A 24,300-nucleotide genomic window follows, 5' to 3' on the forward strand; every position below is an offset into this window, starting at 1 on the left:
GTATAGGATAACATAATCAGTCTATACATCCAGGTATAGGATAACCTTATCAGTCTATACATGCAGGTATAGGATAACCTTATCAGTCTATACCAGGTGGGTTGTTGAGATGGGCTTGACAGACACCAAGAATTTCACCCCCATGAAGATCCGGGTTAGCAACCCATGCTTGTTGTAAGAGACGACTAATTGGATTGGGTGGTCAGGCTCAGTGACTTGGTTGATGCATGTTATCATACATATCAATTGTGTAGATCAATGCTCATGATGTCAATCACAAGATTGTCTGGGCTGGAACATTGCTGAGTGCGGCATTAAACAACAAACAAAACCAAGAATGGCTACTTGCAGTCATGTTGGGAAGCCATGTGTTGTGTGTGACAAGTGTACAGGCCAGTCCATGGGGTTCCACACACTCCGGTTCCTGCAACCAATGACTCCACACACACAAATAACAAAACATCAATATAATGTCATATAAACTGTTTAATTCACACAAAAAGGAAACAAATAATAACTGAATATTTATGAACTATTTACAATATAAATATATTGATAATTGAACTGAAGTTACAAAACTGAAAAGCATTTAATAAACTGAACCAGCATACCGAATGAGACAAATTTGAAATGAAACAAGTTGGATCCTAATTATCAACACAACTACAACTACGTGTGCTTGAGCTTCTTACAGATGTTGCAGGGAGGAAAGACAAGTGCTGGACGTGGGTGCCGGTCAGCGCACCGGTCAGCAGTGACACAACCGACACTCATAATGACTGCAGTACTAAATTACATTGAGGAAAGGACAGTCTTTCCTGCTCTTTCATGCTGGTGATGTTTTCGAAGCAAGTTAAATTGACAGGATTATCTATGATCCTGAAACTTTACCTTATTGAACGTACGTGACGTCCACATCGGGAGATTTCCAGGACTATGTTGAGAAGAAGAACATGCTGTGCCGCCATCACAAAGGATGGGCCATAACTTACACTCACATTCTACTGATCGAGATGCAAACTGATTGATTGCCTGTCGATCTGCTTGATGTATTATGACAAGCACATCAAAGGCAGCATATGTCAGTGAAGACACTACTAAAACAATATTTGACGTGATGACAAAAGTTTGAATAAAATTCATAATTCCAAACAATGGGTGGAATACATGTACAGTGTATATATCAAAAGTACAGTTATCAAGGTTATTGCTTCAAAAGCAGAGAGTTGGAAAAATCCTAAGTAATTCATGTATCACTGCAAGATCTGATGACTTATGGGATGTGTCATAGGCAATACTCCCAACAGGGATGTATCAGCACAATAGTGTGTGTGAGAGTGTGTGTGAGTGAGTGAGTGAGTGAGTGAGTGACTCTTGAGCGTGATTCTCCAGCACCTGGTGACCCTGTTACAGAAGTCCCCATATATAGCAGGGCACACTACATGTCTACAGTAATACAGAGTTGCAAGATTACTGGAAATGAAAAGAGGATAAATATTAATAAATACTGCAAACTGAAACAGAACCACAGCGTAACAATGCCCTTTGAATATATCATACATGTGCATAATGGAACCTCCTATGCTACAACAGCACACATTGTCAACAAGGTTGGGATTCCTGCATGTTTAACATCATTGAAATTAAATTGTACAAAGTGTTCCTGAGAGAAAATTGTAATAGATTTTTAACATATTCAAGTTACTCTTACTTCTTATAATGAAATCAAAGAGATGACATACATACATTTGAAAAGCCATTTTACATAATGAAATATATACAACCAAAACACGTGTTGCATATGTTTTGGAAATGTATCAAGCTTACTTCATCCAAATAGCATCTAAATTAATCATTCAAATTTACTTCATCTTTAGCTGATCTTGTAAGTTTTATGATTTTAGCATTGATTTGAAGTACCAAGTTGCCTATATAATATGATTTCATTTAGTTCCCTTATTAGTGTTAAATCAAATAGAATATGTATACATGCACGTTGACTTCATAACGTAATCTCAACAATGAGTTGGAGTAAGTCACGTGTACATCATTTCAGCCATGGTAGACATTTTCTTTGGGATGTGTACAAAATCTTCGAAGTATCCGGCAAGTTCGTTGACGCTCAAATCATCGAGCAGTGCTTCCTGGGAGCAACTCTTGGCAGCAGGTACCTCGCCCGTGGTGTCCCTGGTCGCCGTGTCCCGGTCGGGCTGCGGGGGGGGACGGGAGGCCCTGGTGTCTGACACAGCACTGGCCACAGAATCTACACAACGCTTGGTGGCAGGTGGGAATTCCAGACCAGGTGTTGAGGACATCTGCAGCTCTCGATATCCGTTGAACTCGAATCGGGAACTCGTGGCATCCCCAGGTTTACTTGCAGGGTTAGCTGAAAGACTAGAAAAGTTAGCAAGACCTTGAGATGCATTTGATCCGAACACCTTTGATGAAGCACAAGAAACTCTAATGCATTTGGGAGGTATTTTCTTAGGGCTGTTTTCACATGTTGGTGATGAGACAACAGTCTTCTGGCTCAGCTGGAGCCGGGCCGCGCGGATCACTTGACGCTTATCTTTCTGTGCGTTGTGCAGCTTAAAACGTGCCTCACGAATAAGCTTCCTCTGTTGAACAGCGACATGGGCTAGATTTTGCTTGTGTCGTGGTGAGCCAGAAGTTGAAGGACTGTTCTTATTGATCACACAAGTGCAGAATTTCTTTGTACATTTTTCCTTGCTGAGACAAAGTTTCTGCAGTGATGTGACACAGTCCACAGGGTAGGGGTCAACTCGCGTCTTCTCTGGACTCAACCTCTGATGCTTCATGCGCTTGGGGGACACTTCATGGTCAGCTCTGCTCTCGGTCTCCCTACAAACATACACATACAGGTTAGTCACCAGCTACCATATTGGTTGTACACACTCCATCTTTGCAAATTAGATTGCCCAAATTTGTCTGTTGACATCATTCAGTAATGTGTGTCAAAATAAGGACAGTTTTGGCCTTGTGCGTAGCTTAACAGTTCAATGTCATACACTCAAATATGGATTGTCTGGTTTCATTTACAGCTCATGTGACTGAAAGTGAATTGAGGTAATGTCGTGGTGCGTTGTATCACATCTCTCCATCATATGCATTTTTTACATCTCTGAAGCTACAAGGCCTTTGGAGCTGTAACTATGTATGAATGATCCCTGTCATGGTGTCTTCAATTTGCGAAAAGAATCCTGATCTGATTGTATACATGGCCGACATGGAGGCCATATTGAAATTGTCAGTTTTGTCCATTATTCAGTAATTTCTGCATGGATCATCAGGAAACTTGATATGCAGTATATGGTATGTGGTATAACATACGATTTGGGGCATATTTTGACTTCAGCTAGGACCTTCACACACCTCTGTTACTGCTTTTTCGATAACTCCTCTGAAACTACAAGGCCTATGAAACTGAAAGTTAACTTGAAAACTTGAATCTCACAGAATTCCAATCCGATTTTTAATATAGTAACCGTTACTTTCACAATTCAGATGACCTTCAGGGCCAAGCGGCTTTATATTTAAGGACCATGTCATAATTTGCTTCCAAATGGATTGGACATTTCATTTTAATTGACAGGGTTTCCATGAGATCTGATACCTGCACATTTTAGTGAAACCGAATCACGCAGCAAAAATGTTTCAGGCATAACTAAATTACTTGGATTTGATATTGCAACTTTTAACAATGGTTAAGCTACCTGTGGTATGATGATACTTACCCTGCCCATAAGTCTCGCAGCTTGAAGGAGACAGTGCCCTCCAGCACTTTGGACTCATCCCTGCAACAGACATGTATACGTTGTAACACAATCAGAGACATTGGGCCTGTAGTGGGAATCAGCAACATTACAGTACTCTACTCCAGACAAGTAGTGGCACGATACACCGATGTATCAGTGGGTCGCGATTTTTCACTTCTCAATACAAGTTTTGATCACAACTGCACACTAAGTAAAAAGTATCGATTGTAACCTTAAATGTATTCTTTAATAAGTGTTACACCAAACACTAATTACAAGTGAAAACGTAAATATTTTCATCCATTGCGCCATACTTGACAATGCCAATAGTAACTTGTTAGTGTACCAGGTATTTGGCCATCCTGTCTGGCCACTACCCTAAATATTCATCTTCAACATGAGGACTACACAAGGGCCATCTGCCATCCATTAAGAAAACTGCATTGTGTGAGAGCACTGACATGAAATGGTAAATTCAAGCTGTAGCCGTAGGATTTGGTGTAACATACTATGTCAGAACTAATAGCATGGTCTTACATGGTGGTCTCTGGGTTAAAAAAATATCCGTAGGCCTATTCTACCCCTGAATACACTCAGGGTTGCAGGCGCCACTGGGTTCTATTCTCACCCTGAATACACTCAGGGTTGCAGGCGCCACTGGGTTCTATTCTCACCCTGAATACACTCAGGGTTGCAGGCGCCACTGGGTTCTATTCTCACCCTGAATACACTCAGGGTTGCAGGCAGCTCCGGGACCTATTCTCACCCTGAATACACTCAGGGTTGCAGGCCTGATGTGGAGCCTCCCCCAGTCCGTGAGGCCCTGTGCCACTGTGAGGAGGCCTAGTCGCACTTGCCACTGATGATCAGATTTGAGGGATGGCTAGCACCATCTGGACATATGTGACAATCTTGTCCCATCAATCTGGTGGGAGGCACAAGAGGCCACTGGTGGTATCAAAGAAGCCTCCTATGAACATCACATTCTGGGTCAATGTTAGTTCCGACTTCTCAGAGTTGAGTAACTAACCTGGGCCCTGTTCCACAAAACAATCGTAGTGCTAAGGTGATCGTAACTTCCATACTTTAACATAGACTTACGACAGTCTTAGGGCTATGATAGCTTAGTGGAACAGGCAGATTGTGACATTCCGTTGAGAAATGAGTTATTGTCTCTCAGGGTGATTCGTGAGGTCATCCAGGTATGACATGAAGCCGATCCCCCTCAGGCGCAGGTAGGAGACGATCGACTTCTTAATGCGTTTCAACAACAATGGTACTGTTGAAATACCAAATGGGAGGATGGCACATTAGTAGTTAGTTGAAGATGAATCTCAGGTACTTCCTTTGCACCTGGTGTATAGGGCCATTGAGGTAGGCGTCTTGGATGTCTAGGGTGAGGTGAAATTGGGTTTAACGTCGCGTCCAAGATTATTGCACTTATATAGCGACGTGCATGCGCGTGTATGTGTGTGTGTGGCTGCTTGTACTAGTCCGGACTGATGCCGATTTATAGTGCTAGCTCACTGAGATACCATGCCGCAGTTTAACATGAATACCCCACTCAGACACAGTATACTGACTCCGAGCCGACCAGTCCTTGTTTTAGCCCCTTAATGCCGAGCGCCAGACAGGGTAACAACAAGTACAATCTTTTAACGTCTTTTTGTATGACGCGGCCCGGGATCGAACCCTGGACCTTCCGCTCTCCGGGCGGACGCTCTACCACAAGACCACGGAGGCGGTCTGGATGTCTAGGGAGATGAGATGGACAGATGTGGCAGCGGAAGCGTGGTCATCCTGAACCACAGTGGAGGTTCTATATAGCATTGAGTGAACACCCTCATGTGAATCATGCATAGTTTCTCTAAAAAAACTTTTTGAGGGGTTTGGGGGTGTGTGGTGTGGTGTGGTGTGGTGTGGCAAAAACACTTGGGAGTAGAACCCTGGGGTAAGCTGTTGTGGGTCCAGTTCCTCTATGGCCTCCTTTTCCAGCAGGATGTTGATGTTTCCTTGGCGTGATCTGGTTGTCAGAGGGGGGGGTCGTCTCGGAGTGTGAGTAGATAGAAGAGTTTTATTACAAAGTTGTCACCGAGAGGAATCCAATTTTGCCCAATCAGAGAGAGTGTTCCCTACCGGTGAGTCGTGGATAGGGATGGCTGGGGGAGAATGTTCCCAGTCATGCCTATCCCCTGGGAAGTCACTTCTTCAAGCCTCTCCTCCTGGAGAACCCCATCCAGCCGCCACAGCTGGAGCTGCCTCTGGGGTAGGGGCCATGATTCATGCCTTGTTGTGTGTCTCCTGAGCCTGTTTAGTGAAATCATGGCATGGCTGGTAGCTGCCTGGCAGGTATTGATGTTGTCCTTCACAGCCTTGAGGGTGGAGAGTGTAGCTTTGTCAGTCTTTAATTCTCACAACTTGTCCTGCCAATGGCGTTTATAAGAGGGTTGGACTAAGGTTGACTATCCCAAGACACCTTGAAATGAGGATCCCAAGAGGAGGCAGATAGGTGGCTCTGTCTCCTGGAGAGGGCCAGCAATGCTCATGTATGGATAACGTGGTCCCTTACATAACCAAGGGATGATGCCAACACTGACTGTAATGGATGATGCCAACACTGAAAAAGAGGGAAGAGTACTCCACAATTCAGTGTCTATGGATGAGATCTGCGAGTCAGGAAATCTTAAAAGAGCCTGTCATTCTTGACAAGTGCTCCTGACACGTCAGGAGAGGGGGCCTTGTCCGCATAGCTCGGGCCATGTACTGGTTGCCTCTTAGAATGCTTTGGTGGACAATGTGTTATGGGATTCCAACTTGATTAAGTCCCTATCCAAGTTTTCCAGAGCCTTCTGGATAAAAGGACCTGGAGGCAGAGTAATGGAGTCTAAACAACCTCCCTCCATGCTGCAAGTCTGTTGAGGGTCTGCTCCTTGTTTGGGGTACCCTGCTGTAGGCAGTAAATCTGAGATCCATAGAACTATAAAGGAATAGTGAAGACAGGCATCAGGTTCCTCCTCATCATAATCAAGGTCGGAGGAAGGCTCTTGATAAAATAGGGATGACCCTGACTTCCTTGATGAACGGGAAACAGAAGGGGACTCTGCCCTACAGTGCCCGTGGAGGCGCGTAATGGACTGTGTAGGTGCTAGCCGGCAACGAGTGATTGGAACCCGACGAGTGTCTGACAGGGGAACGGTAGCACCTGGTCAGTGAGTGGCTGCGCCTAATCGGCAAATGGCTGCACCTGTCCGGTGAGTTGTTGGTTCTAACTGCCACCACCTCAGCTGACAGTGTTAGGAAATGTCCCATCAATTGCAGAGCCCAAGTGGGAAGTGCATCCTGTGCACTGGTAGGCATGGATTTTTAACTTGTTGAAAACACTGAATAACCCAATCCAACCACACTCAGAACAGTATGAAATTCAACCATGAAAGGATAGAATCTTGAAAAACAAAACAAAACAGGTAACATCCCGTCTCTCACATCCTGCTTAGCTAGCGAAGTGTGTGTGTGCGTGCGTGCGAAGGGTGTGAACGTGTGCGTGTTGATACCAGTTGTCATGAGGGTCATGTTAGACAAAAGAATCTTCACGCTGATAGATTGTCATTTATTTCCAGTTAGGACTTCGGTAGTAAGAGCAATGTGCAATATGTAATGCAGGATAAGTTAAAAATTACCATGATTGCCATATTCAAGATTGTTTCAAGGTATCAGTGTTCCCGCTGGCTTTTGAAACTACCAGTCCTTGTGGACTGGCAACTGTAAAAATTACCAGTCCCCCCTAATTGTTGCCATTCCCAACTTTCAACAATAAAAAAATGTATGAAAATTATTTGGTTTTAATTTAAAGATGCCATTTCTGAAGTAACTTAGTTAGATCTATGCGTCATTCACACAAACTTCAGTCACAATTTTCTCTTCTTTTTTTAATATTTTGAGATGAAGTCGCTACATATGGATATTTAACCTAGAAATAGATGGTAACCCTGATGGTAACAGACAAGCTGACTTTGTTCGAAAAAATGTTCTCATATGAATATCACCGATGTTTTGTTCAACAACAAAGATTTATCAGATACATTATTTGCCGGTCCACAGAGACTGGCAGTCACATGAATTACTGGTCCAAGCCTAATTTTACCGGTAAAAACCTGGTAATTACGGGTAAACGGGAACGCTGGGTATTTTACCAAATTCAGATTCAAATTCAAGGTCTTTTTATGCCTTTGCAAACCCTTGGAACTAAAACCGGCATTGTCAATATGGCTGTCATGGCAAGTTGGAAACACAATTGCTGGACTTATCGTCATAGCTTCATATACTTGGTATCAATGTCAGGGGGAGTGAGGGATCACAGCTACATCAAGGTGTGTCAGTGCATGTATGTATGGAAAACCCCAACAGGAGCAAGTCATATCCTTGTGACATATTCAAACCACAAGGGCATTAAGATCTAATCAATGAAAATAGATGGGAATTCCCTAAATGAATTACAAGGTTTATACAGAAGGATGTGACAGTATCAGACAGGATGTTGTCATAGCTTCCTCATGTAACATGGTCAGGTGGAGATCTAATGTTCCTATTTTGGAACTGTTGCAATCAGTGAGCAGTCAGTGTGATCAGAATGAGTGTGTGTGTTGTTTGTTATCAAACCAAGAAACATTGATAAACACTGATATTGCTGCATGCTTTACAAACATAACTTAATCAGGTGGGTGAACATTTGCAATTAACTACATATATGAAAGAATGTTTTACAATGTTGACTTACAGTCAACCGTTGCTTTGGTACAATCTTAAAAACACATGCTGCAGAATAAAGGTCATCATAAGAGGTCAACAATGACAGATCGAGGTCCTCATCATGCTGATAGTCAACAATGTGGTAATTTAGTACCTGGGATACAATAACATTTGTATGAAACAAGCCAAGGACGACTCAACTTACTTACCCCAGGTAATGTTAGACATTATTTACTATTTAGATGTTTAAACACTTGGTTTTGTAACCCCACCATTAGGGCAGGGATGAGTCCAAATTTACTGCCCGGTCACCCGACCCCGTATAACGCGGCCCTACCCGGGTACCCACTGCAGGTCTCAAGAGTTGGGAACAAAAAGTCTTATTGGGAATTATTTTACTGCAGCCCTGGTCAAAACTATTTAGATACATGTATCAAATGATCAGATCATTCGCACACTGAAGTCGACTGAAGCTTTATCTTCACTCAAACATATACAAGTCTGGAGGAATGTGTGCATCATCAGAAGGAAATGGAAACAATAGCGACTTGTAGTGTAAGCACTGAGCTATAGTGAGTTTTTGCAATTAAACAATATATCACGTGACTAACCAAGGGTCCAGGTAGTCCTGTGGGTACCCGGGTCCTACTCAGGACCCACACGACCCGGGTCCCTGACCCAGCCCTACCCATCATTACAATGAGGTCATCAGCTCATTCCTCCTACCAGTTAACTGTGAAAAGCTTGGCATTTTGCCCTGGGATTACGCAGACCAGCTCCTCTGGCCAATATGATTATCTTGAATTTGTGAATTACAGCAAGTAGTGCAATATTGTGTGGCGAGTTACCACCTACACAGCATTAGAAACTGGAACTAGTCCTCCCAAGCCTGAAGTCCCATTTCTTATAAACTGTTCAGGAATCAAACTGTCAGGAGGACTGGAAGGAAATACTAGCTTTGTTAGAAGTATTCTCTTACTAAAACAATTATAAATACTAGACAGCAGTTGCAGTTGTACAAGATACTGTTCCGATATCTCCTTCAATGGCTCATACAACTTGCCCAAACTTGGCACTGACTCAGCACAGGAATTTATTTCTAACTGAGAGCTCTTGGCAGGCAAACTGGGAAAACTCACAATTCTTTTCAAAATTGGGATTTTTGTTAAAGTTTTTATTTCCCAAACATCTCAAAATAGGTGTTTTAATATTGCAGTCAATGCAATAGTGTAAAACAAAGCACTAAAGCCATTTTGATCCTCTTTACTGCTCCTGTTCTAAGTGAAATACAAGTCACCTCTACAAATCCATTCCTTGCTTATCATTGGTCAAAACTATAACTACATCAATAGGCAAATTTGAAATTCCAATTTTGGAATTTGTACTGACATTGGCTGTAGACTTGGTGCCAAATACAAGCTTCTTAGCAGCAGCTTACCAGTTTGGGTCCACCTTGAGTTTCTTCAGGGCCAGGTGGAGGCCAGGGTCACTGTCACTGCCTTCACTTTCTTCTTCTTTTGTCATTTTCTCCAAACAATTGTCAGTCACCTGTGAGCAAAGATTCATTTGATAAAGGTAATGACACTCCACATAAGTCAAACAATTTCAACCAGAGATAAAGTAACGTTTATCCTGACCAAATGTTTTCACCAACAAATGAACTTGTCAGCTTCAGCATGTTTAGTAGTTGGCAACATACAGAAGCAGTGTCATAACAAATCAGCAACATGTTAATATGAATGCTTACTGGTAATTGCTATTGTATACAGACAATGACATACAGCATTGTTTGTGATTGTACAAATGTGATGTTTTTGTAAACTATGAATATCTATCATTGCTTCATAATGGCATGTAACTAAAATGTGTTCAAAGAAACTATTGTCGTGTGATCTTCTTCCTACATTTCTATGGATGCTGTTATATTCTTGTGGTGATGATGATGTACATGTGGTGTATGAGGTAAGTGATGATGATGACGATGTACACGTGATTAACGTAATTATGAAAAGAGGTCATCACTTGTTCACCATTACACGATATGTACATAATGTACAAAACATACATCCTGAAGGATATTTTGACATGGCTCAAGTCCCCCGCTTGCAAAAATAAAAGTAGAAAATAATTTCTTAATTAAAACTTTAAACCTAAAACATGGTAAATACACATATTCCATTCTATATCATGAAAACAGACATGTACTGTGTCGGACCCTCCCCTTCATATTCATTATGAGTGGGGAAAACAGACATGTACTGTGTCCGACCCTCCCCTTCATATTCATTGAGTGGGCAAAACAGACATGTACAGTGTCAGACCCTCCCCTTCATATTAATTGAGTGGGGAAAACAGACATGTACAGTGTCGGACCCTCCCCTTCATATTCATTATGAGTGGGGAAAACAGACATGTACTGTGTCGGACCCTCCCCTTCATATTCATTATGAGTGGGGAAAACAGACATGTACTGTGTCGGACCCTCCCCTTCATATTCATTGAGTGGGGAAAACAGACATGTACAGTGTCGGACCCTCCCCTTCATATTAATTGAGTGGGGAAAACAGACATGTACAGTGTCGGACCCTCCCCTTCATATTCATTATGAGTGGGGAAAACAGACATGTACAGTGTCGGACCCTCCTCTTCATATTCATTGAGTGGGGAAAACAGACATGTACTGTGTCGGACCCTCCCCTTCATATTAATTGAGTGGGGAAAACAGACATGTACAGTGTCGGACCCTCCCCTTCATATTCATTATGAGTGGGGAAAACAGACATGTACAGTGTCGGACCCTCCTCTTCATATTCATTGAGTGGGGAAAACAGACATGTACTGTGTCGGACCCTCCCCTTCATATTCATTATGAGTGGGGAAAACAGACATGTACTGTGTCGGACCCTCCCCTTCATATTCATTGAGTGGGGAAAACAGACATGTACAGTGTCGGACCCTCCCCTACATATTCATTATGAGTGGGGAAAACAGACATGTACTGTGTCAGACCCTCCCTTTTCAGACCTCTATTGAGCCCTTACACAATGCTTATACATCCCTTTCACAAACAAATAATTGATCAATTACAAAAGAATATATGAATGTAGGGATCAGAAAGTACATTTAACCTGAAATCCATAAAAAGGCAGATACTGGAATAAAAGGCCAATGTCTTGTTTACCAGAATCAGAAATATGGCCTATATGCCTATAGCAGTATGCTGAACCAACATACGACTGGTGACTTAGTCAGTCCACTTATTCATAACATCTCTTGTTTCTTTTAATTACCTCAAGATACCATTAACTGATAATTCCATTCTAAAAACTAAAAATTACAAAGTACAAACGTCAAAATAATGTTCCAATCAACCGATTTTTATAACTGTGGTAATTCCCACTTTGTCATAAAAACGTTAATAAGGGTAACATTGCACGATTGGGTTCTAAATCACTACATGTTTCTCTCTCTGTCAGGATAAACTTTATACCTAAATGTAAGCTACACATACCTTTAGCCATTCTACACTTGGCCACTCACAGGGTAAACAGTCTACAAGGATGATAGTGATAAATTCATTGCCCTTACTGTGGATAGTGGATAAATAAAGAAGAGAAAATAGGTAATACCGAGTCAGTTAAAGTTACAAAAGAGTAATCAAAATATGTGATTTCCTCGTCTGTTTACATCATCTGCCAGGAGATCAAGCAGGTCAGAGTGATTCATCATTCCACTGCGCATATTGCCTGCATGAATTTAATATTTACACATTTGACATGCTGTTATCAATGTAACATTTACACTACATCAAACAAACGCTTAACACAGCCAAGCGCGTGTCAGATGCATTATTTCAAGAAAAGAAGAAACGGATTTTCACCTTGCCAAAACACCAACGACGCCATATTGAACTTCGACTGTGATGACGTCATAAATAGAGCGCAATGTGTCAGTGCAATAATGGGCTTTTAAAAAAAAATAAAAGTCCAAATAATATTACGTCTACGTCTAACACTCACAAAACCACTTTGTACGATATATTTTAAGAATTTATGCTTTCTTTGAAATTGCAACATAGGCACACAGAAAGTGATGACGTGACCAGCAGTAGCTACGTCAGCATGTGGTGATAGAAAATTGGTTTACTTTTCTGTTATCCCATATTTTACAGTCTTTATCAAGTATCTTGCAGTAAATGACATTGTTTTAAAATGGAAGTCACGGAGGTGGTGTCTCTCCATGTTGCTTTGCCTGTTTTAGGCGTTGTTTTCTGTGCTTTCCTTGTTTTTGCGTTCGGTTTCAAGTCGCCAGCACAGCCACCAAGCTTTGACTTCGATGATGACAAGAAGCAGAGAGAAAAGAGGTCGAAAAGAAGCAAGGTATGTATGCTCGATAACACAATGTTTGTCTCGAAATGTTAGTGTATGCTTTGTTGGTAAATAGGAAACGGCTGGAATACAAATAGACCCACTGGTCACCTGCAACCTATGAACCGACTTCAGGCTCATCACCCGAATATGGCTTGTGACTTCACAGATTGGAAGGTTCCCATCTGCTAGAACAAATGAAAAAATATTTTTTTAGAATTTGCTTTTGCTGGAAATGGTTAGAAGTCTTACATTGAAATGAAAGACACTCTAGTTTGTTAATCATATGTGATAATTTCAATTTATCACATTTGTGCTTTTGTTCTTTTGTATAACTGTTGGTATTTTTTATTACTATTCCACAAGATGATTTTTACTATTGGTGCAACGAATATTGTACCTCCCACTCGTGCTGGGATGGGTGACTCTGGTACACGGGTCGGGTGGTGCTGAATAGGACCTGGGTACCCATACATGCGGATCTGTGATTAGTCATGTGATATAATGTTAAATGACAAAAATTATTTATAGCTCCATGGTTATACAAGTAGCACTAATGTTTTAATTTTTTCTGACAATTCATGCATTTCTTCTCACTTATATATGTAAGAATAAAGATAAAGCTTCAGTCAACTTCAGTGTATACATGACCATATAATTTTATACATGTTTCTGATTCTGAATACTTTTTGCCAGGCACTGTTAAAACAATTCTCAAGCGGTCATTTAATTCCCAATGGTCATATCCAACTTAACGGCAGCTCGTTGTGGACCAGGCCAAGTGATTATGAAAATTAACAAGATTTTGGGAGAAAACTACAAGTCTGTCTAGATTTTCACCTTTCTTGGTCAATGGCCTAGTGGTCGTGTCTATCCCTGGACAGATAGGTGCAACCTGAACATTCAGAAAATGCAATGTTGTTACAGAAGACACTTGTAATCATTGTGATAAGATTGCTTTGTAGAATGAAGCCCTACTGGCTTACAGAAAATTTGATTGAATTTCTTCAGAAATGGTTTCTGTTTGAAATTATTTGGATGGTTAACCTTATATTGACAGGACTAAAATGGCTATGAGTACATTATTAATTTTTTTTATGAATCTCCAAGGTGAAGAGTTCTGCCAATGGCCATGTCGCAATTGGCATTGCTGATGAGAACACAACCTCATCCAAATCAGCCTCTCCCAAAGTGTCTGCCAAACAGTCCAGTGCAAGTAACACAAGCAAGTCAAAGACACCTGAAGCAAAATCTCCCAAGTCAGACAAAAATGATAAAAAGGTGAGGAGAAACAATTGGATTAGTGCTTACACTGGCTGAGACAACACATGAGAGGAGGTTGTCAACTCAGCGTGTCGCTCGTCGGAAACCTATCTGTAGGATATGACATATGCATCATGTTTGTTTCTCTGTTCCTGTTTTCTGTGTGACATATTGTTGCCAGAATGGGAAGGACATATTATTGGTGTTGACCAATTGTCTGTCTGTCAAACTAATATTTTTGCATAGCAATCCATGGCTGTGAGTTGTCTCCCTTAGTTCTCCATGTGGGTTCTGGGTTAGAATAGATTCACAGCAATGGTGCAGGTGGTCTAGCTCAGTGAATTCATCATACATTGATGGTGTGGATTGTTGCTCATAATATCAGCCACTGGATTGTCTGGTCTGCTCAATTATTTACATGTTACTGTCATATAGCTGGAATATGGCTGAGTTCAGCATTAAAACAACAAGCATGTGATGGGATCTACTGATTGAGGGTGCAAGCCCCTTGCCCTGATTATTATCCTTGATGCGTCGGCTCCCTGTGTGTGCTGAGAGTTCAACACTGTTTAACAGTTAAAACCACAACAGACCGCCATCATTTAAGTGGAATATTGCTGAGTGCGACATTAAACAACAAACAACAACACTGACTTAGAGCTGACAGTTTGAATGATCTAAAACTTCTTGTTTGGGCTTATAAAGGCTATGTAACCCTAAAAACCTTAGCTATTAGAGTCGTTGGATACAATGGTTCATGCGCACCCAAGTTCACACCATTGCACATAAGTTTTCCACCATGATTTACCTCCCTTGACACACCCTGTCTTCTACATCCACAAACTGTCGGCCATGGATCCGGCAAGCAGGGATGTGACATGTGCCCCTATTGCCAAGAAGGGGCGATTTGTCAGAAAGCGTGTTCATTTGAGCCTAACAATATCATAAAAGACACTAAGAGAAGGAAATTGGTGCTACTTTACCATCATTTTCCTATAGGGGCGGTCGTGTAGCCTAGTGGTTAAAGCGTTCGCTCGTCACGCCGAAGACCCGGGTTCGATTACCGACATGGGTACAATGTGTGAAGCCCATTTCTGGTGTCCCCCGCCTCGATATTGCTGGAATATTGCTAAAAGTGGCATAAAACCATACTCACTCACTCATCTTCCTATGACGACACTTCCTTTATATCATGTTATATACAAATAGATCATGAGTTGCATGTTGTTTTCCAGCAGGCCAAGAAGCAGTCAGCCAAAGAGGAAGCGAAGAGCAAATCCAAGCCAGTAGTAGAAGATGATGGTAACTAGGCCACATTTGTGCTGACAATTTCAGTATTTATCATCTTAGTTTGTTGTATCTTGTGTAGAGGATATCCATTTTTTCAAATTTGTTTGTTATTGATGGTGCTAATTTTTGGCCTCTGACATTGCATTGAAGAGATGTTAAATATCAATAGTTGACAGCAGTGTAATTCTCAGCTATCAATCATTTGTGGCGATGTAATAAAATGGAAATGATTCGTATGCTTAAGAGCTTTAGAACTTTAGTTAATACTCTACCATTCTTTTTTTCAATCGGAAAATATTGTGTATTGACAATGAAAGAATCACCTTAAACCTTCCTCAAACTTTCCTGTGGTCTTCTAAACCTAACCAGGGGCGGTCTGGTAGCCTAGTGGTTAAAGTGTTTGCTCGTCACTCGGAAGACCCGGGTTCGCTTCCCGACATGGGTACAATGTGTGAAGCCCATTTCTGGTCTCCCCCGCCGTGATATACCTGGAATATTGCTAAAAGCGGCGTTAAACCATACTCAATCACTCACTCACTCACTCACTCACTCTAAACCTAACCATTGCTGAATGGCTGATGTCCTTCACTATTGCACAAAGTCAACTAAAGCCAGGAATTGAAACAAGCCCCTCTAGCCGTGGAGGGGATGTATTGCAGTCGTGCTGCAGTTTTATATAAATTGTTACAACCTTAGAACTTGCCTCGATAGCCCCCCTACATTTGTTGTCAGCAGCAGATGGATGGGTTACAAAGACTTCTCGCAAAGTGAAGAAGCAGAAAGGCAGCAAAGATGAGAAAGCTGACAACAGCTCTGACGAGCGCAGCAAGCCCAGCACCTCGGAAGACAAACCAGCCCCGGAGGTGAAGCAGGAAACTACGGTCGTTCAGACCGAGACGGAGGTCAGCCCGAAAGGTCAGCGTCCAGCTAAGAACAAGAAATCGCCAAAGGTATGGAACACTTCAGTTTGTGTCATTAATCAGTCAGTGTGAATTGTTATCAATCAATATATTATGTGCTGGCTTAGTGGTGTTTGAAGCAAAGTTTGTTTGTTTGTTGTTAAACGCCGCACTCAGCAATATTCCAGCTATATGACGGCAGTCTGTAAATAATCCACTATGAGCATCGAGTCACGCAATTTGAATACGATGACATACATAAACCAAGTCAGTGAGCCTGACCCACCCGATCCCGTTAGTCTCCTCTTAAGACATACATAGTCACCTTTTTTGCTGAAGACCTATTCTACTCCGGATTCACGGGTCTTTGTAGCCAAGGTGGTGGAGGGAGGTGGTTAGTTAATTTATTGGGTGTCCTCATTCATGCGGAGGGCCAAGGGTCTGCTGTTCCTGTTTGTGCAGTACTATTTAGAATATATGGGACGTTCTAGAAGCAGCAGATGACATTCTAGAAGCTGGAGTATCGCTGAAGACACAATTCACTTATGGATTTCAACTTCCAGTGCAACATTTCAACTGACTGACCGACCGACCGACCGACTCACTCACACACATACATACACACTAACACTAACACAAATTATGCCATAAGGAATCTGTCCTTCATGTCAATTGGGGCAGGAAGATGAGTCGAAGTAGGACAGTTTATGAAATAGCATTGTCTCATCCAAAACTGGCTTCCACAGGAGTCACTGCTTATTGAGATGAAGTGATATCTACAAGGAGATACACTCACTGCTTGTTTTACAGAATGAGAAAGACAGCGAGGAGCCAGTGAAGGTTGCTGAGCCCAAGACAGCAGCTCCACCATCGGCACCGGCACCGGCACCGGCACCGGCACCGGCACCGGCACCGAAACAAGACAAGCCAGCGGAAGCTGCCCCTCCCCCAAAGATGGCACCAAAAGAAGCTGTAAGATTTGTAATGTTTTCCTGATGGATCTATACCAATTGTATTTGGGGGTGAGAAGGCAAGTTGACCTGTCGCCAGATAGGGTGCAACTGTTCACAGTTGAGCCAATTTGTGAGATCAGAATAGGAGGCTCATGGTTTCGAATCCCAGATTGGCTCTGGGTGTTATTCTTGGTGGGTCAGCTCAATCCCTGTACTTGTGGTTTCACAGGCGTGGTAGTGGTGTCGGACCTGTTTCATGTTTGGCCATGATATGGTGCTAATATAACGGAAGTACTGTTTTGGTGTCCCCCTCCCATGATATGGCTTCAATGCTCAAACTGTCGTCACTGTCATATTTTTGGTGATAGAAATACAAAAATAGTGTTCAAGCAATGTTTAGTCCAACTTACTCACTCACTCACTCACTCACTCACTCACTGTCCTGGTAGGGGCAGCTGGGTAGCCTAGTGGCTAAAGTGTTTGATCTTCACGTCGAAGACCAGGTTTGATTCCACACATGGATATGATGTGTGAAGCCCATTTCTGGTCTTCCCTGTCGTGATATTGCTGGAATATTGCTAAAAGTAGAGCTGGCTATTGATAGAGATCATAGAGGTCGATAATCGCTGACTAAATATTGATCACTTATCGATAAATATCAGAGAAGTAACTTTAAGCAAATATGCAAGAAAATCATCGAAAGAAAGCAACATATTTCACACCACTGGTGAGCAATGACACATTTATTCTTTGATTACTTTGAGGACATTTGAAATATAACAAAACCAGTTGCTTTGATTTGTCTATTTATTTGTTCATCCTGAGAAAACATGGAATAAGTTGTTTCACTGTAAGTTGGTTAGATGGCCAGTGGTTAAATCGCTGGCTCGTCATGCTTGTGCAATGTGTGAAGTGCATATTTGGTGTCTCCCCCCCTGCTGGCTGGGATATTCCTGAAACTACTCACTCACTGTTGTCACATGACATTTGTTGCTGAGCCATGTCATATGGGTTCTTTGATTTGCAGGAATTTACAGATGTAAGCCCAAAGAAAAAGTCAAAATCTAAAAAGGATAATAAAAAAGGCAGTCCTACTCCTGAGGGCAAACCCTCCGAAGTTCAGGACATTCCCAAACCTGTGGAGCCTGAGGTCAAGGTCACTCCCCAGCAGCCACAGGAAGAACCCAAAATAGTTAAGAGTCCAAAAAAGAAAAAGAATAAGGAGTCTTCCCCAGATAAAACTGACAAGGTAAGAAAACCCCTCGTATGCTTCATTTGTACTGAGCACCATGAAGAACCGGGATTTGTTAGACGTGTTTGGTCACTGTCATCTAATAGTAAACAATGAAATGACTGAATTTGTTTCTTGTCATGTGTATGACTCTTTGTATTGTTTTATATTCCCACTTGACATCTTTCCCAAGAATCATCAGTCGAGCAGTAACTTCCTGACTGAAGCTCTGCACAGGGAAATCTGGCTGGTCTGATTGTCCTCTTATAGAAATATGTGACACTGCTTGGTTGTTATGCGTTTCTACTCAGGCTTTCATTTTTTTTCAGGTTTTACAAGCTAATAGTGAAAATAAAGGTTCACCAGAAAAAAATAAAACTGATAAAAAGTCTATAGCTGAGCCGCCTGAGAAGAGTAAAAAGACAGCATCTGAGCCGCCATCAGCCCCAGGTAAGTCAGGGATACTACCTGGTACACCCGGTATTCTCTGGTACTCCCCAGTACTCCCTGGGTACACTCTGGTATTCCAGTACCCCACAGTACTCCATGGTACTCCCCTGTGCTATCCCGAGACTCCCTGGTACTCCCTTGAACTCTCCAGGCCTCCACGGTACTCTCCAGTACTCCACAGTACTCCATGGTACTCCCCTGTACTATCCCGGGACTCCCTGGTACTCCCTTGAACTCTCCAGGCCTCCATGATACTCTCCAGTACTCCACAGTACCCCACAGTACCCCATGGTACTCCCCTGTACTATCCCGGGACTCCCTGGTACTCCCTTGAACTCTCCAGGCCTCCACGGTACGCCACAGTTAGGGGTGACTATTGAGGCATTTTTTACTATTGTGATACTATTGCGATAGTTAAAACAACTATTGCGACACTATTGCGATAGTGGCCCTACTATTGCGATACTATTGCGATAGTTTTCACTTGCAATTATAGCAGGCTTTAGCAGCATATATTTCAGCATTTTGACTGACACCATCAAAATAATTATAACTTTCTGATACTATTTGTAAAGAAAACAAGAAATGAAAAGAAAACAAGTTCAAATTGACCTCTCTAAAACATTTTAATACAAAATTTCACTTCATGTAACTGGTAAAGTCTTAGGTTACTGCAGTGTTTTAGCACCAATGTGAATGAATGTGATTGAATTACTAGTATTTGACTATACAAACTGTCAAACTAATTGTCACATTGGCATTCACTGAATGACTAAATGCGTTTCAAGTTCATTCAACGTATCAATTAGGAAACAAAGTTGACAAAAACTGCATAAAAGTAGACTCAGACTTTTTCACGTGGACGAATATCTTGGTGCCGTCTTGTCAAGTGGTTGGTCAGATTAGTAGTATTTCCTGAATACTTTAGAATTATCCGACAGATTCTACAACTTACTTTTTGCTTGTCTGTCTCGTTTTGCGCTTTGACAAAGCCAAAATGGTCCCATACCCACGATTTGCCTGCCTTATGTGCGACATTTGTCAATGTTGCCTAGCGACGAGTAGCTAAGGGTTGTAACTCTTAATCAAGCAGACAAAGTAGTGCAAACCAAACGAAAGCACCACAGAGGTTAGATGATCATAGGAGTTGTTTCTATGTTTTTTAAGAAAGTAAATGTACCTAACAAATTAACTATCGAAACTATCGATAGGTAGACAAACTATCGCCAATAGTATCAATTGTTTCAAGTTGCAATCGATAGTGTACTATCGCGAGACAAGCAATCGCAATCAATGGATAGTTTGATGTATCGTTACACCACTACCCACAGTACTCCATGGTTCTCCCCTGTACTATCCCGGGACTCCCTGGTACTCTCTGCCCTGGATGATGGGGATGATTGGGGACTGCCATGATAAAGCTGGAAAATGCGGGAACGAGTGCGGCGTTAAAGAACAAGCAAACAAACAAGCAAAGCAATTAGTGGATTATCTTGTACAGCCTTAGTTATTTACAGGGAGCTGTCCTACAGATGAAATATTGCTATGTGCTGCGTTTAACAAAACGACAACGTAGCCACATGTATGTTTGTTGATGTTGCAGATGCAGCCACTGCTGCCAAGGGCGATGTGGGAGGTGCTGCTGGTGGTGATGCGGCCAAGGCGGAGGCAACGAAACCTGTCACATTTGATGAGATGGGTGGAACTGGAGGTACGAGAATGGCTAACGATGGTTGTGGGCAGGGGGGACGTAGTCATGAGGGAGCGCTCTGCGGAAGTCAGGTCGGGAGTGAAAACATGGTTGCCACTGAAGTGTCAGCAATCAAATTTTTAAACTTATCCTATGCATTTCTTCTTTCTTCTTTCTTCTTCGATCCTATTAGGAAACATGCTCAAACAAAGATTCCATCTTCTAAAAAACTATTCGCTGAACACAAAATTGTGCTGATGTACTAATTCTTTGCATTTGTTTCCTCATCTTGTGACAGATTCTTGGGAAGCTGTTCCTAAAAGTAAAAAGAAGAGATCCCGTCGTGAAAACTAGGAACACTCAAGATAAATATTGCTGCCATGGTGATGTGCAGTGGGGAGAACAAGAGCTGTCTCCCCTTACCTCAGATGTACTGGAAGAAGGCCAGCCTATGCTCATGTTCTCAGACAAAGTTTTGTTGGGGGGGAAGAGGGGCCAACTATATTTTTGTGTTACAAATGATCTAGTCAGCCATATATTTAGTCGTAAAGATGCTACTGTGATAGGTAAACTGGAGGCTGGTCGAAGAAGATATCTTTTCTATTGTAGATTACTTACCATTTGGGTTTTCACTTTCCGAAGTTTAAATAGGGAGTGTCAGGTGACATGGTGCTTTAAAACATATTTTTATGATTACTTAGAGAGAAAAGTATGCATTGTATTTTGCTTTCACATTTCATTCTCATCATGCTTATATTGTAAAATAAATCTTTGAGTTCATGCCTCAAACAAGGGAGGTAAGTGTGTCTCCTGTTAACTAATCTTAAATGGCCTTCTAATGCAATTGTCTTGATAAGGGTTCATATATGTGATTGTTCTCGTCCAATCATCTTCATCGTGATCTCACCGATGAAGAGATATCTTCTTCAACTGGTTGGGATGTAACGTTCTCCACTGATAGCAGCCCCCTGCACAGGTGTAGTGTTGTGTACTCCTGTACAGTGTTGAGTCTACGTGACACAATGTAGGGTCTATGTGACACAATATAGTCTCTACATGACACAATGTAGGGTCTATGTGACACAATATAGTCTCTACATGACACAATGTAGGGTCTACGTGACACAATATAGTCTCTACGTGACACAATGTAGGGTCTATGTGACACAATATAGTCTCTACGTGACACAATGTAGGGTCTACGTGACACAATATAGTCTCTACGTGACACAATGTAGTGTCTATGTGACACAATATAGTCCCTGCATGACACATTGTAAGGTCTACGTGACAGTGTTGAGTCTGTGACACAATGTAGGGTCTACATGACACAATGTAATCTCTATGTGACACAATGTAGGGTCTGTGACACTATGTTGAGTCTATGTGACACAATGTAGGGTCTACGTGACACAATGTAGAGTCTAAGTGACCCACAATGTAAGGTCTGTGAGAGACAACGGCTGTTCAGTATTTCATTGATATTGTTTCCTGGACCAAGTCCATTCACTCAGTAATAGGGACCACTGTCGACATGAATAATTCCTATTCCTGCAGGGTGGACCCAACGTAAACGTGAAAGCTCAACTCATGCTTGTTCTGATTCTGCGCAGGATTTGATTCAAACTGACTCCTAAAAAATAGATTGCCTAACCATTTGTTTTAATTGTGGGGGTAGATCTGCCTGATTACCATGTGGAATCTTCGATACTTTGACAAGCGTGTATTGTTGACGGAATATTTCAGTCAGTCCATTGGTTGTGAGACATCATTACAGGTGGTGTTGGGAAACATGCATGTTTAAATGTAATTGGGGAGATATAGACGAGAATGTGCCAAAGCAGGTATTGAAGGGTGCCAAACTCACAAAGCATCAATCTCATTCAAATCAGATTATTGCTAAACAAAGATCTGAGGACATTCCATTACGGGTCATGTCAGAACGACCTTTCATCCGACCAATCAAAGCGCTTACAAGATCATGAAAGTGACAGTCGGAATGTGGTTTCTAATCATGCAACCTTGAAAACGTTTTCATGGGGTATTCCCAACGACAGTTATGGCCCGTACGACTGATTCCGTCAAAATTATCGTCTATCTCTCGCTTCTATGGTATAAACATTTAAACGGAAGAGGCATTGCACAGTATGTAGGAAGCACTGCCATACAATCTCAACCATATATTAGACATTCAGGAATGTTTGTTTTTTCAGTTTTCAAAATTTTAATCGATAACACTGACAACATATCTGAAATGGAAGTCGCCAGGTTGAAACAAGTGCTGTAAAGCTTGAGAAAGCTGCTTTCTAATTTGCTGATGTCGACTTCTTGTTAGTCATTTCAGTGGTCAGTCAAAGTCCGCCCTCAGATCTTTGTTTAGCGGCAGCGAGAACTTAGATCTGATTTTGATGAGATTGACAAAGCATAATCTGGTCAGCGTGAAGCATGTGAGCAAGTCTAGGACAGATCATTGTAATTACATGTGGTTGACTTGAAGGTGTCGGAGAGGCCGTCTGACCTGAGCCTGAGTGAGAGTCATCGAGACCAGGACAGCTGTTGGATGGGTTTAGTCACACCGGAGACACCTGGCGCTCTTTAGTGTGACGTTGGTATTTCTACACAGCCTGAGTGAGGGAGTGTTAGTTTGTATTTGAATCAATGCTCAATAATGAAATTCACATGAGGCAGATGGAAAACAAGCCGTGTATGTTGCCAGCTGTAGTGAGAGAGGTGGGTGCGTATAGGAGTGGGAGGGGAGGGTGTGGGAAGGGAGGAGACGTGATTGTGGGTATAGGGGAGGGGGGAAAGTGGTGGGGGGTGGGAGGGAGTGAGGGCGTTATGAAGGGCAACTCTGGTATATGAGGCTTCAGTGTAAACCAGCCTCACAGGGGCTACTGTATGGCAGCTAATTACTTCTTTCTCTGTATTGAAGCAGATTGCTTGATGGTGTATTTCCCTGCTCCAATACAAAGCCCCTAAAAACTGCCACCTCGGACAGATCGCCTCACAATGTTCATAGAAAAATAGTTCTTTATGAAGCGTTATACTGTTCAGCAAGCACCTGTCACCAGTCTAGGACAATTGTTGGTGCAGTGTATGCACAGTTCAGCAAGCACCTGTCACCAGTCTAGGACAATTGTTGGTGCGCAGTGTATGCACATTACAGTAAGTAACTGCACACTGCAGCAAGCACCTGTCACCAGGACAACATCGCAGTCCAGACACTGGTTAGATGCTGTGTTGATCAGTTCCTCATGATGTTGTGTGACTCGCTCATACCCCGCTATCAATACAGCTTTTTCAGTTCTAGATATGAATTAAGGTTAACTGTTTGATTGACATTCTAGAAGTTGGTGAGTAAGTAAGAAAACATATAACTTCATGCGATCAACTTCTGGTTGCATGTAGCGACATTTTGATGTAGATTCTTAAACAGTTGTCAAGCTGGAGTGACCACATGTACATGTTGAACTTGAGGGAGTGACATGTCAGCTTGTACTCACGGTCTGCAAGGTTGCAATATACCTCTTTTTGCAGTATGTAAGACTCTTGTACCTCACTCACTCACTCACTCACTCACTCACTCACTCACTCACTCACTCCAGGATTTTAATAGTGTCTGTAAGATTAAATAT

The 24,300-nt window shown here is 42.1% G+C and overlaps 2 protein-coding genes across 5 annotated transcripts; one reads left to right on the top strand and one right to left on the bottom strand.

Annotated features, from left to right (window-relative positions):
* Positions 1 to 468: 468 nt before the first annotated feature.
* On the bottom strand, positions 469 to 12,546 carry LOC124120502. The gene is made up of 4 exons (XM_046483340.2): positions 12,403 to 12,546; positions 9,961 to 10,070; positions 3,756 to 3,815; positions 469 to 2,862 (listed from the first exon to the last, which is right to left on the bottom strand). Exons 2-4 carry the CDS (start codon positions 10,044 to 10,046, stop codon positions 2,037 to 2,039), a joined length of 972 nt encoding a protein of 323 aa, XP_046339296.1. The 5' UTR covers positions 10,047 to 10,070; positions 12,403 to 12,546; the 3' UTR covers positions 469 to 2,036.
* Positions 12,547 to 12,599: 53 nt separating this feature from the next.
* Positions 12,600 to 22,942, top strand: LOC124120501 (neurofilament heavy polypeptide-like). Of its 4 annotated transcripts, none has more exons than XM_046483338.2 (9): positions 12,600 to 12,901; positions 14,000 to 14,170; positions 15,391 to 15,454; positions 16,175 to 16,392; positions 17,152 to 17,313; positions 18,322 to 18,543; positions 18,855 to 18,975; positions 20,579 to 20,686; positions 20,964 to 22,942. In XM_046483338.2, exons 1-9 carry the CDS (start codon positions 12,734 to 12,736, stop codon positions 21,017 to 21,019), a joined length of 1,290 nt encoding a protein of 429 aa, XP_046339294.2. In that variant the 5' UTR covers positions 12,600 to 12,733; the 3' UTR covers positions 21,020 to 22,942. The 4 variants fall into 4 exon arrangements, with proteins under 4 accessions (XP_046339294.2, XP_046339295.2, XP_046339292.2 ...); XM_046483339.2 differs by having other exon boundaries at positions 16,178 to 16,392; XM_046483336.2 differs by having other exon boundaries at positions 12,601 to 12,901; positions 15,388 to 15,454.
* Positions 22,943 to 24,300: the final 1,358 nt, after the last annotated feature.

This window comes from Haliotis rufescens, unplaced genomic scaffold (genome assembly GCF_023055435.1).
Source record: "Haliotis rufescens isolate VD_foot unplaced genomic scaffold, xgHalRufe1.0.p SCAF_2, whole genome shotgun sequence".
Classification (NCBI taxonomy): domain Eukaryota; kingdom Metazoa; phylum Mollusca; class Gastropoda; order Lepetellida; family Haliotidae; genus Haliotis; species Haliotis rufescens.